At 35.6% G+C, this 15,000-nt stretch overlaps 1 protein-coding gene across 1 annotated transcript in view; it reads right to left on the reverse strand.

The window, feature by feature from the left end:
- Positions 1-15,000, reverse strand: part of LOC106871943 (uncharacterized) — a 156,642-nt gene that overhangs the window by 456 nt on the left and 141,186 nt on the right. The window contains exons 5-6 of the mRNA XM_014918716.3: positions 4,222-4,358; positions 1-2,864 (exon numbers count right to left, since the gene is read on the reverse strand). The exon at positions 1-2,864 is cut by the window's left edge and continues 456 nt beyond it. Coding sequence (XP_014774202.1) covers positions 2,684-2,864; positions 4,222-4,358 — 318 coding nt within the window. The 3' untranslated portion in view covers positions 1-2,683. The remainder of the gene's footprint in view (positions 2,865-4,221; positions 4,359-15,000) is intronic.

Raw genomic sequence — 15,000 nt, forward strand, 5'->3', positions numbered from 1 at the left:
GGGCAGGTGGATTGACAGAATTGTTAAAACATCGGACAAAATACCTTGCGGTATCTATCCCGCTTCTTTGCGGCTATAGTTGAAATAATCCGGCGGGTGGCCAGAGATAATCAACGGATTAGGAGCTTTAGGTGTTTTCGCTCAATAAACACACACACACACAGCGCCCGGTCTGGGAATCGAAACCGCGAATCCGCTGCCCTTACCACTGGGCCATTGCGCCCCCACTCTAAAACATTGTAGCCAACGAATTATGTATAGATAGATTTAAACAGCTAGTCTGTATATACAGCATTTTCGTGAACAGAAAACGATGGATAAGCCGGACTAATTTTAATCCTGTGTAGGAATTCCATCAGAGACTGTATTAATCTGTCCACCGAGACACTGTTTATCAACTTGCTATTACTATGAACTGGAATAAATAGGACAAACTAATTGGCAAATATAACACACTTTCGACAGCTAGTCTGATTAATAAATTACTGGTTTGTTAACGCAGTTTTGTTTCAGTGCCATATTGTATCACAAAATATATCTGTCGATGTATGTCTAGACAGATGTATTCACCTTGTTTGTATATTCACTGGTTGGTTTTAATTTTTTTCCTAAGTACAAACAAAACAAAATAAAATGAAGATAAACTTCGATTTACAGAGATGAGAAAATGAGATTCAGTGATGTTAATTTGAGATATAAGTCTTATTGCGCCACAAAGAATAAGAATTTTTAAAAACAGTTTTAGACTTATAAGTGTGAGATTGATTACGAAACTGAAATTCCCTGAGTAGTCTCGCCACGGACAGGCTATACAGTCTCTGATGAAGTCCCGACACAGGATTAAAATTAACCCGGCTGACTCCTCGTTTTCTATCCACAATCATACTGTATCTAGAGACGAGGTGTTTAAATCTGTCTATACATACGATACCGAAATATTTCAACAAAGAATGAGGGGTGGGGGTAATCGTAGAAAATAAAGTCACCCTAAATTGGAACTTATACCAGCTTCATGACATCATTTATTGAAAAGTCATTATTTTACTTTAAGATAAACACGTTCCTTAATCAAGGATTCAGTTTAACGTCAGCAACGGAAGAAAGAATGTGACCAATCACTAGAATTGTCTCTTAGGCTTAAGGCTCAATACATAAATGATTAATGAAGGGGAGAAAACAATTGTGTGATGTTCGTTTTACTTTCATTTTGAAATACATTGAAGGCTTAAATGAAAGAGATCACCTTCAACTGGGAGCAGAAAACTTTTGATCTGAGGCAGTTCCCACAGAGTTTTTAAACTTCAGCTCTTTCCAAAAGCTCTTTTGACCTACAACACTTTTATCCAAGGCAGTTCTGATTTCCGGCTCATTCTTTTGATTTAGGAAACTTTCGTTTTTGATCTGAAGTCTCCCTCAATACTACTTTCTTACGTCGTCGAAAATCTCAAACTTAGCGCAAAATGGGAAACGGAAAATCGTGACGTTCTTTCTTTCAACAACGAAATTAAAAGGGAGTAAATAAAATGAAATAATCTGAAGCAGGATTCGAAACCTAGAAGAAAATCTCGCCCACTGAAGTTTATCGTTTCTTACTCTACTGTGCATATTGTAGACATTCTTACATTGACATAACAATTTTAATTTTATTGATGATAATGGTGGGCAATGATAAATTTACCAAGGGAATATTTGACGTAAGCATTTACTGTAATAAACTCTAACAAGGGGCTGAAACCGCGGCCTAGATACAATTATCGAGAATCCTCCACCGAATACAATTACGATAATGACTTGTTTTATGACGGTCTCCTATTTACATTAGAGCCAAACCGTAAATATTATTGTCATTAATGTCTTTCTTAAGAATATTAATGACATCAGATAATTGAAAAAAAAATAATCTAAAACTACAACCTGGAATCGAATTAGGAACTTGTCCTCAGCTGGCCGCGAACTTTCATAATATAAGGCACTAATTGCAAATCGAACCCATGATAATGCCTCCCAGTTGCTCACTCACAAAAGTTGTATGTCTTGCGAGGCAAATGAAACAGAACACTGTGAAATCAGTGGTATCATGGGAATAAAAATTGTGTTTGTGGTCTGAATTGGCCAAGAGCAAGATTATAGCATTAAATAGAACATCAGCAACACGCATAACATCATCATCACTAACAACAACAGTATATAAAACAAGGACAGTAACAGCAGCAATAATAACAACAATGGCAATACGAACAGTCAGAATAACGGATTCACAAACATCAACAGACACCACAAGAAATAAATGAATTGAAAATACAGCAAAATAATCATTTCTATTTTAAGCACAAGGATTGGAATTTATGTGGGAGGGGGGGTTAAATCGATCACATCGACCCCAGTAGTCAACTGGTACTTATTTCATCGACCCCCGAAAGGATGAAAGGCAAAGTCGGCCTCGGTGGAATTTGAACTCAGAACGTAAAGACGGACAGAAATGCAGCCAAGCACCCTGGTCATCGTGCTAACGATTCTGTTAGCTGGCCACCTTGAAGAAACATAAGAAAATAACGAGCACAATAAGAATAAAGCTTAGCTTTGAAGAATGCTTTGTTGTTACCGTGGTTCAAAACTAGAATGCCATGTTTCCAATATTTTCGCAACTGCAAGATTTTTACTTTGCCAAATTTTTTGAGTCCTATTAATTCCAAGAAAACAGCAATATAAGAACTATTCCTAAAAATAACTTTGACATAGACTGTCTGATATTATTTTGGATGGCATTACTCTTTGCTTCTGATTTCTCCTGAACAACTGGTTCCGCATCGGCTTTCATGAAGTCCTCCACGGGACGCTCTTTGAATTTCTTCAAAAACATATCCCTGTAATAATAGCAAAAATACATCATTCATGTATGTATGTATGTATGCATGTATGTATGTAAGTATATATGTAATAATAAAAATAATAATAATAAATGATAATAATAATAATAATAATAATGATAATAATAATAATAATGATAATAATAATAATTTCTTTATTAAAAACAAAGTGTTTACATGAAAGACAAAATGGACAGCAGAGGACAAGTACAACGTGGGTTTACATGAAAAGCGTGTAAACAATGAAAAACAGAAACAATGATCAAATATAACAAAAAAAAAATTCCCTAAAAGTGGGATATCTCCTATGACTGCTCGTGAAAACCCCACGAATCCACAAACGTCCTGACCACCAGGTGCCTTCCCGTTTTACCTGCAGGGGCATGCTTAGAGTAGGCCCATTCACTCGGGCCTTTCTTACGGCATTTACCCAACTTTTAACAAAGTTACTAGGGGTCAGAACCTCCCTCTCCACCCTCACTTTCCTTTTTAAGTGAAATTTGAAAAAGTTGATGAGGGCTTGGCCAAAGAGAAAAGTACCTGTCTTCGCCCTTTCAACCTGGTCTACCTCATAACCTCTTTCGCTAAGGCCACGAGGCAAAGATGCAAGGCCTGAAATTTTAGGGAGGGAACTAGTCGATGTAATCGACCCCAGTGCTCAACTGGTACTTATTCCATCGACTCCGAAAGGATGAAAAGCAAAGTCGACTTCGGCGGAATTTGAACTAAGAGTGTAAAGCCGGAGGAAATGATGCTAAACATTTTGTTCGGCGTGCTAAAATTTCTGCGAGCATCAGTAATAATAATATTCAGGACAGTACGAAGACAAAGAGCTGTGGGGATTTACACAAACAATTGAAAGAACAACAACAAACATTTTTAACGAGAAAATTACTCGATACAGAGGAATTAAGAAAGAAAAAAAACTTTAACCATAAAGAATTACAAGAAAAGCACACAGTAGAAAGGCAGACCACCTCTGGTAATTCGGAGGAAATCCCTCCACAAATGGTCGGATTACTCTGTCATAGCTAAGGCATCACTATTGCCTTTCTCCAATTTCCTTCCAAGCACACTCAGGATAGGTTTGTTTAACCTCGCCAGTTTCATTCACTATCATTCACCTGTCGCTGAACACACAAGAAGGCAGTATCACCCTCTCTACTCTCGCCCTCTTCTTCAAGTTTACTTGAAGTAGTTGATGAGATCTTGACTAGAACGGCTTTCGGATTCTCATGCTTCAGCGCATGCGCCTTATGCAAACAACGCAATCATTGACTCCGAATGTGATAGAAAGGCACAACAACTGGGCCCCAAGTGTCTCAATGCTCGACTAGAGATTAACTTAACTCACCGATAATCTTCGATCATCATGACCAAACCATTACCAACATCTTCAGAACCAAAGTACCATTTAACATAGTCCTGTTCTTTCATGACCATTGTTTCATTGAGTATTTTTCCAGCATTTTTTTCAGTCACTGTGTAAAGCTGCAAAGAAACGAGGAGATAGTATGTTAGACATGTATTTTATTATTTCTTTTATTTATTTATTTTGAAACTGGATAACAACAGCATAAACGGTCAGTCATTGATTCACTGCATTTCTGATAGTGGGAGACAAAGGAGTGTCTGTAATTGGATGCAGAACAAATTTCTCAACGAACTTTGATGGAAGAGCATGTTCTGTTTCCAATTTTCTCACTGTTGTTTTCAATCTCCGCCGTTAATAATCGACGAAAACACACGCGCGCGCGCACTCAATCATACAAACACGCACACATATATAATTACAATAGATTTATTACAGTCTAACAAGGAAACGATTCTTTCATCTTCATCAGAATCACCAGAAAAGTGAAAATATTTTAGATATATAGGATGCATATTTCAAAGCTATTTCTGGCTGCCCTAAACATTTCTACTGTATTAGAATAAACAGCAGAGTTAGAGTTTAGAAAGACAAACAGAACAAATGAAAATAAAATGAGTGTAATCGCCATTAGAAGGAAAGAAAGAAAATCTTAAGAAAATAGCTTCATTTGATAAAGTTACAAAGATAGAGAAATATCTCATTTAGATTATCGTGTTTATCAGCTGATGAGCATTTACAAATATTCAGTTAATAATGAGGTAAATTTAAGGATAATCTGTACTATATTAACTACGAGCACAGAATTACGAAGAACTGACCTTTGTGTATTATTTCATTTATTAGTTCATATTAAATTCTTCATTCAATATGGAAGTGGCCATACCTACAGTTAGATTCTGCTTTGTATTATTCAGGAAGCATTCTTTATCAGAGCAAAGATATTATAAGATATCCAGCAGAAATGATATTGAATTATATGATAATACAATAACACGCAACTATTGAAGTTGTTCCCATTTAGCAACGTTCAGCTTAACTAAATTACTTGATAATTATTTTTATTTTGAGTTAATAGACTTACTCTACTTCATATGAGTTTTAAACCAAAGGTGGGGGTGTTGGCAGAATCGTTAACACGCCAGACAAAATGCTTTGCGGCATTTCTTAACGTTCTGTGTTCAAATTCCGCCGAGGTCAACTTTGCCTTCCATCCTTTTGGGGGGGTCATTAAAATAAGTACCAGGTGAGCACTGCGTTCGATGGAATCAACCTCCCCCCACTCCTTCCAGAATTGTCGTTCTTTGTCCCCTTGTTATCATTATTAGTACTTTTAAGGTGTCGAGTTGACGAAATCATTAGCATGTCGGACAAAAATGCCTAACAGCATTTCGTCTGTTCTTACGTTTCGAGTTCAAATTCCGCCGAGGTCGACTTTACCTTTCATCCTTTCGGGGGTCGATAGATTAAGTACCAGTCAAACACTGGAGTCGATGTAATCGACTAATCCCCTCCCCAAAATGGCTGCCCTTGTGACAAAATTTGAAACAAAGGCAGCTAGCCGGCAGAATCGTTAGCGCACCGGACGAAATGCTTAGCGGTATTTCGCCTGTCTATAAATTAAGTACCAATTGAACACTGGGGTCGATGTAATCGACTAATTCCCTCCCCAAAATGGCTGCCCTTGTGGCAAAATTTGAAACAAAGGCAGCTAGCCGGCAGAATCGTTAGCGCACTGGACGAAATGCTTAGCGGTATTTCGCCTGTCTATAAATTAAGTACCAGTTGAACACTGGGGTCGATGTAATCGACTTAACCCCGTTGTCTGTCCTTGTTTGTCCCTTCTATGTTTAGCCCCTTGTGGGCAGTAAAGAAATAAGAATCGATAGCATGCCGGACAAAATGCATAATGGCATGCCGCCAATCCTTCTCTTCTGGGTTCAAATTCTTCCGAGATCATCTTTGCCTTTCATCCCTTTCGGTGGGGATGGTGGGGATCGATAAAATAAGAACTGGGATCAATGTCATTAACTAGCGTTCTCCTTCAAAATTACAGGTCTTTCAGATATAGCACAAGGAATATTAGTATTAAACCCCCCCCCCCACACACACACAAATCCCTAATTATATTTACTGTTTTGCATCGGTTTCCTTGTTGATAAATTCTCTCACACGCTGACCCTTTGTTCCATCTTGCGATTTGTAATCTCAAGTTTTTAGATATTTTTAAACTGTATAATACCATTTCTAAATATAAGCCTTTTTACAGCCAAGCAACCCTCTCATATATCACCGTGATATTTTTCTCGTTTCTCAAAGTATCTAATTTGTACGATAATTATTTATTATTTATTGCAGTTATCATATTTTCCTTTGTATCGCAGCACCATTGTTGTTCTTATTTTTATTATTTTCTACCCTACCAATTGTTTTCTTGACGTTTGTCTTTTTTTTTTTTACAAATCATGTTCTATTTATCTCTCACAACGCACAAACTTTAAATCATTCGTGGGCGTGTGTGTGTGTGTGTGTGCGCGTGTGTGCGTGTGAGTGTGCGTGCGTGTGCGTGTCTGTGTCTGTTTGTGGGTGTTTGTGTGTGTGTGCATGAGAGGTATGCAAATGTATATGTACATATATACAGGTGTATATATACATATATTTATACATATATATATATGTGTATGTATACACACACGCGCGTACGTGCACACACACACACACACACACACACACACACACACACATATGTATACATATATTTATATCTATGCACATATTGTATACATGCATACATACATACATACATATACATACCTCTATCTTCCTCTGTTCGTTTGTGTTTTCATATGTAGATCTCTCTCTCTTTACACACACACACACACACACACACACACACACACACACACACACAGACACACATGCATGTATGTATATACATATATGAATGTGTGTATATATATATATATATATATATATATGTTTATATGTATATATGCATATAATTCTATGTACATGCTTGTGTGCGTGTGCGTGTGCGTGTGTGTATTTAAATACATATTTACATATCATTTGTGCTTCTACCACTTCCCCCTTATCTTTTCGAAGATAATCTCTATTGAAATATATACATTTAAACCCATTGCTTTCTAATACATCATTTTATTCCCCAAACCTTTTCCATTTATTTACTTACTGAGTATCAGATAATTTTTCGTAAATATACGAAGCTATTATCTGTGGTAATTTTTTCGTATTTCACCGATTTATATTTTTTAAGATTCACAGAAGACCCTAGGTATTATACAGTTAACAATTTTACAGATAGACCTAATACGACTCTATCATTATAACACATTCGTTCCTTTACAAATCCCTTATCTACTGCTTATCATTTCTGTACGTTTTCTCTTTTTCAGCATCCCTTCTACGTAGAGTTACCTCTGCCATTTTCCCTTTCTCTACTGCTCCTCCTCTTCTTTCTTTTTATACATATTTTCTATCTTTATGTAAATTTTGTGAAGTCGGGTGGTCTAGTTGTTAGAGTTGTTGCGCAAACAATCTTGCGGTCGTGATTCGATTCCCAGACCAGAGTTGCGTTGTCTTCTTGGGCGCAAAGACTTTAAATTTCACATTGAACCAGCCCACTCAACTGTAATCTTGCGACGAACTGGCGTTCCGTTCAATAGAGATATAAGCCTACCCACCTAGCCGCCATTGTGGCATCATTCGAAAGCGCATTGTGATCAGCAGTGTATAACAACATCCGATAGTTAGGTCAATACAGTGACGTAAATTTTACTATTAATTCGTATTGTTTTGAATCCTCAGGAACAGAAATATATTTTTGACAGTTACGTGAGTTTGAGAGAATCGCCACTCATGTCTTTTCCATTTCTTCAAGCGATTGACAAATGAAAATTGAATAGCGACTCGGTTAAATCTGATGCATATATTTATGTGTCCATATATCAACCTATGTATAGGTCAGTGATGGTGCGGTGAGCTGACTTCTCTGTTCGAAGTCTGAGTTAAGTAGGATAGCGTTGCTATCGTAGCCACTAATCAACTAGAGTTCTGTAGGGATATAAGCCCACCGGCCGAACCGCCGTTGGCGCATCATTCGAAAGCGCATTGTGACCAGCGGTGTATAACAACACTCAATAATCTGGTCAATGCAGTGATGTAAATCTTACTATCATACCACACTTTTTCTATTCCTTTCTTTACTTCCTATCTCTCTCTCTCTCTAAAAGTACATCTTTTGCACCACCCTCGGCCCTAACCTTACATACATATATTTATTTTCAATTTAATCTGTATTGTTTTGAATCTTTAGGAATAAAACACCTCGTTTAGAAAAGACCAACCTCTAATATATTCTAGACAGTTCCAAACCGATTGTTTTATATTCTTCTTGTTCAATGCAACTTGTTATTCAGTTGACAAGTTCAGTAGAACGAAACAGATTGCAATTTGTCACGAACCATTAAAATAAATAAATATTTATTCTCGGCCATTTTTATGACATCTTGAGTTTTTTATTTGATAGTGACTCGAACATACATACATACATACATAATCGGACATACACGTATATATGCATACGTACATACGTACACTCACACCTATATGTATATACGTACGCAATATAATATTTATTTACGGATTATAATGATTCGCATAGTGTATGTGAACTGAAGCGAAAAAGTGTTCAATAAAGTGAATTAGAGTGGAATAAGATTTATTCATAGGTGAGTTTGAGAGAGACGCTATTCGAGTTTCACGTTTCCACTTCTTCAAGCGATTGACAAGTGAAACTTCAATAGCGACTTAGTCAACAGTGACTAAATCTTACATATGTCTATGCATGTATTTATGTGTCTATATGCATATATGAATGCATATATAGATACACACACACGCGCACTTATATATATGCACATACATAGTTGCTAGTGATTGAATCTTTGGCTATTTCACTTCCTTACAAATTCCTATTACTGGTTTCAAATTTTGGCACAAGGCCAGTAATTTCGGAGTAGGGACTAAGTCGATTACATTGACTCAGGTGCTCGAAAGGACGAAAGGCAAAGTTGACCTCGGTAGAATTGGAACTCAGAACGTAAAGATAGACGAAATACAGCTAAGCATTTCGCCCGGCGTACTAACGATTCTGCCAGCTCGCCGCCAAACAAATTTCATTTATTGACATTGTATCATTGCAGAAAATCAACATCATAACAATCACCTCACGTTATTGAAGATTCAGAGTTTGGATTTGGTGGACGGGTTTCTTAACAATATCACATATTGATTCTTTGCTGTTTTCTTAGCAATATCACATTAATTTTTTTCTTCTGGTGTTCATTAAATTTAGTTTGATGTTGTAAGGTAGAAACAGCTTTCCTTCGTCGGAAATATGAAAACGTGTGCGAAATAGCATAAATCATTTCAGTTAATCTACAGTAAGTGTGTATATCTTTCTCTCCCTGTTTTCTCTCTCTGTTTTGTCTCTCTGTCTCTATCCCTCTATATATGTATGCGTATATATGTATATGTCTCTCTCTTTCTCTCTCTCTCACTGTATATGTGTATATATATATATATGTATATATATATATACACACGCATATGTACCAATATCTATCTATCAATCCATCCATCAATGACTCCATCTGCATAATATATATATATATATATATATATATATATATATATATATATATATATACGTATCAATATATACATTTATATATATATATATATATATATATATATATACGTATCAATATATACATTTATATATATATATATATATATATATATATATATATCTATATATATATACATACACATATATGCATAGACACACACACACACACACACACACACACACACACACACACACACACACACACACACACGCACGCACAGATATATACATAGATGTAATTCACTGTGATTCACCAATTGTCTAGGAGTAGTTATTTAATCATAAGTAATTTCTTATGAAGTTTCCTGATGAACTTATCATATTTGAGCAGTTGATCCCATATATAGCTCACTGAAGAAATATTTGATCTTCCAACTTTCAATATAATATTTTCAGTAGATTACATTTACATTTCAATGGCAGAGAGCAAATGAAATTATATTCTATTCATCATTCTGAAAGGATTCAATTTAATTTCACATTGTTATTACTACTACTACTACTACTACTACTACTACTACTACTACTACTACTACTACTTATTATTATTATTATTATTATTATTATTATTATTATTACTTATTACTCATCATCGTCATCATCGTCATCATCATTATTTTATTGCCGTTATTATTATCATTACCATTATTATTATTATTATTATTATTATTATTATTATTATCATTATTATTATTATTATTATTATAATTATTATTATCATTATTATTATTATTATTATTATTATTATTATTATTATTATTATTATTATTATTATTATTATTATTATTATTATTTATTTATTTATTTATTTATTTATATATTCCCTGTTCCCGTTCTTTTTGAATGTTACATATTCTTATTTATTTTTCATTTTTTGACATATTCATAATTACTGCTATATTTATTAGGGAGCTGGCTGACACTGTAGCGTGTTGTCGAGCATCGAACCAAACCAAACTCATTTTTTTTGTTTTGCTTTGTTTTGGTAGTTTCTTGTTGTATCTCAGGTTATCAGTTCAGATCTCACTTGCACGTTGCTTGAATTTTAATCAATATTACAGAAAGTCGATGGTTGGCGCAGCACAAAGACACACTCGTAGAGCATATATTGTTGGAAACTCTTACGTTCTAAGTTTAAATCCTGCCGTGTTCGACTTTATTTTTCGTCCTTAAGAATCTGTGAAATATATTACCATTCAACTACTGAGATCAATTTAGTCTCCATACTTAAATATTTGGGTTCGTGCCTATGTTGGGGAATAATTTAAAAAATAGTCAGAGGGTGATGGTGAGACAAAAAAAAAAAAAAAAGCAAAAAAAGCCTAAAGTCTACCCCTTCAGAATTTGAGATCTGAACGTAAGCAGAGATAGTAGTAAGAAACTCTAGGGAGGACTGAGCAACAGGAAGTTATACAGAGAAAAAAACCCCGCTGCTTTATGCAAATGTTCCGGTTCTTAACTCCTTAAACTATAAGGATCCGACACATCAACAAAAATAAATCAATAAGTTGGTTAGCCATGTATGGGATCTGAATACCAATTGCACACCACATACAATCAAGTGAAACGACGTAGAAAAATTTGTACCACGAGTAAATGGATCAAAGAGATGCAAGTTATGCGTGACTGAAAAACTACACATTCTTTTTAGACCCAAGAATTCCGCAACATTGCTTAATCCCAGATCCGAAATTTTTTGAAGAAGCAAACAGAACAGATTTCTTTTGTCGAACTGCAAGATACCGCCCATTTCGAATTGAGCTGCAATCTCGTAGACTTTGGCATCCTCCCCGTTGAATTATTCTATATCATCTAGATTAATTATGATTTCAACGGGCAAAAAGGAGCCAGCTCTTGGTTTTCTTCCTTTCCTTTTCTTTTTTTCCTTTTTCCGTTTTTATTCTCATTTTGTTTTGTCGTTCCACTTTTTGCATCAACCTTCTGCTCGTTTTCTTTCTCGCGTTTTCTCATAAACCAGCACCCTGCTTTTCAGATAAAACCAACCATGTATGTTGGGCCTGAGGAAATGCTTGGAGATTCAAACCACGTTATATAAATCTGCTGAATTACTGTGTTTCTACGGCATAAAAATATCAGTAGCTCCTATTTAGATTCTGTGTGTATTAAATCATAATTATCTCTCCCTGGATGGAGTACATCTTTTTTGATCCTGCCTATAACGGAACACATACATGCATGTATACAAATATATATATGTATATATAATGCACACACACACATATCCTTGCACGCATATACTTACATATCTCCACATGTTTGAGAAAACAAGTAGTAACAATGGGTGAAAAGAAGCAAGACGGAAGAATTGACTTGAGTTTCTTGTAGTTGTTGGTGTCATAATATAGAAAGAGAATTAAGTTGATCAAATAACTACGGAGAGATCAATTTGAAGGAGAAATCTTATTGTTATTACAACAGGCCTGTGAAGTTATGTCAATATGAGCAATAACACTTCAATCACCGAATGTCTGATGATGTTGGTGGTGGTGGTGGTGGTGGTGACGACGATGGTATTGATGGTGACAGCCGGTGACAAGACCTGTTGAATTTGATGCTACACTGTAACGCATTTCAGGTTCAAGCGAGAGCTGGTGTGTTAGTGGCCGCTAAATCCTTTGAATTAATATTTTCATATGTAACACAAATATAAATCCTAAATGTCAATATTTTGCTATGTTAGTTCAATAAACCATTGTCTTCTACCTATACAGATCACTGGATCAAAGTTAATATTGAAGCAACTCTATGAACAATAACAAGAACTACCATAACGACGACGACGACGACGACACTACAAGAACGAAAGGGACAGCTATAACAGCAACAATGACAACAACCTCAGTAGTTATAACAGCTACAACGGCTACGATGATTGCAACAACAATAGCAACAGCACTAATGACAATAACCGCAACAACAGCAACAATCGCAACAATGACAATTACAAGAAGGCAGCGAGAACAGCGGTAGCAGCAGCAGCCATAGTAATATAGCAATGACTATAATCACAGGGGGAGCAGTAACTGTTGCTCTTTGATCGATGGACTTGATCAGTGGGTAATATTTGATCGTTTCGGTGAACTACGTTCTTGACTTAGGACGACGCGCTGTAGGTTGACTTGCGGCTACGCAACCAACAATAGAACCTTCACCAGCAGCAGCAGCAGCAGCAGCAGCAGCAACACCACCACCACCACCACACCGCCGCCGCCGCCGCCGCCGCCGCCGCCGCCGCCGCTGCCACCACCACCGCTACAACAAGAAGGGGGTCTTATGTTATCTCTTGACCTGTTTAATACGTGCTTCGTTTCAGAAACTCATCCACTGTGTTTAATATGGAGAAACTACGAGGAAAGTCTTAGAAACGTAGCTGACCACCACTTCCTACAATTTTCAACACGTCTGACAACTTATATATATATATATATATATATATATATATATATATATATATATATATATATATATATATTTATATAAAAGAAGTTTGAAAACGCCACTATATAAAATTAATTTTAATTTATAATTTTCTCAGAGATATTTTACATGTTTCGGTTATTATTATTATTATTATTATTATTATTATTATTATTATTATTATTATTATTATTATTATTATTATTATTTATTAAAAAATTTTTTTTTTCTCACTGTAAATTTGAAAAGAAATTATCGTATTTACTCCCAATGATCCGAAAACGTCTGTTCGACCCACCAGATATAATAGCTGAATGTTCTTTTCATCACGCCTTGCTTTCGTTAAGCTAAACAAAATGTACTTACGCTAATGCAATTTAAGATAAACTACATTTGAAAAAAAAAAACAAAAAGCAACGAAAAAAAGAAAACGTGGCGGCCATTGATTGGAGTCTGTGACCATAGGATTGTTTAATTGGAACTGACATGGAACTAAACAAAACTAACAACAACAACTTAGTATTATATTTAAGACATCTCATAAGTCTTCCCACATTTACTGTATTGCCATGTTAATGTGTGTGTGAATGTGTGTGCATGTGTGCGCGCGCGTGTGTGTGTGTGTATTATAATTCTACTTGTTCGTTCGTCTGCACGCAAGGCTTTAGTTTGTTGGAAAGAGGAGATGGAATGACAGAGAGGAAAAAAAAGTGAGAGAGAGCTAGAGAGAAAGAGAGAAGGGGAAAGGAAAGGGAGAGTGAGAGAATGAGAGAGGAAGTGAGTGAGATAGCAGATTGCCAGCCGATGCATTAGGCTCTCACTCATAGAGCCGAAGAGAGAGAGAGAGAGAGAGAGAGAGAGAGAGTGAGAGAAATATTAACAGCGTGAGGAGAGCAATCACATGCTTAAAAGTTTGTTGAAGAGGTAGAGAGAGAGAGAGAGAGAGATAGGTAGAGGGAGAGAGAGAGAGAGAGAGAGAGAGAGAGAGATAGGTAGAGAGAGAGAGAGAGAAAGAGAGAGAGAGATAGGTAGAGAGAGAGAGATAAGTAGAGAGAGAGAGAGAGAAAGAGAGAGGGGAGAAATAAATAAATAAATATAATGTATTTGGCAGAGGGAAATTTCAAAATCGTATAGCATTATTGAGGCTGGAAGTGAAATATCTTAGCAAAATAGCTGTGGATTTTACTTCCTTTCATTTGCAATGGAATTGAAACTAAACCTCGTAAATAATAACATTGTGTATATTCTCTATATCGTTTTGTGCACATCAATTGTGTATAATGTGAAATAATTATAATAAAATATTACGTAATAAGGAATATGCAATTATATATTGATTATGCAGTTTCAATAGAATTGAATACTAATGAATGATATGTGTATTAAATATTGTATGGATTGTTATTGTATATTTTCGTACCATTTATTGCACAAGCAACAATTAGTTTTATATGCTATAAAAATGCAAATTATCTTTTCTTTCTTAAATATCTCCTCGTAATGTTTTTCGTTCCGTAGAATTTTCACGGGTCCCACTTAGTATATATATCAAGGATTGAATAAAAAGAACACAACAAACGGAAAAATTTAACAAGAAACATAACGAACCG

Source organism: Octopus bimaculoides, chromosome 21 (genome assembly GCF_046866305.1).
Source record: "Octopus bimaculoides isolate indiv1 chromosome 21, ASM4686630v1, whole genome shotgun sequence".
Classification (NCBI taxonomy): domain Eukaryota; kingdom Metazoa; phylum Mollusca; class Cephalopoda; order Octopoda; family Octopodidae; genus Octopus; species Octopus bimaculoides.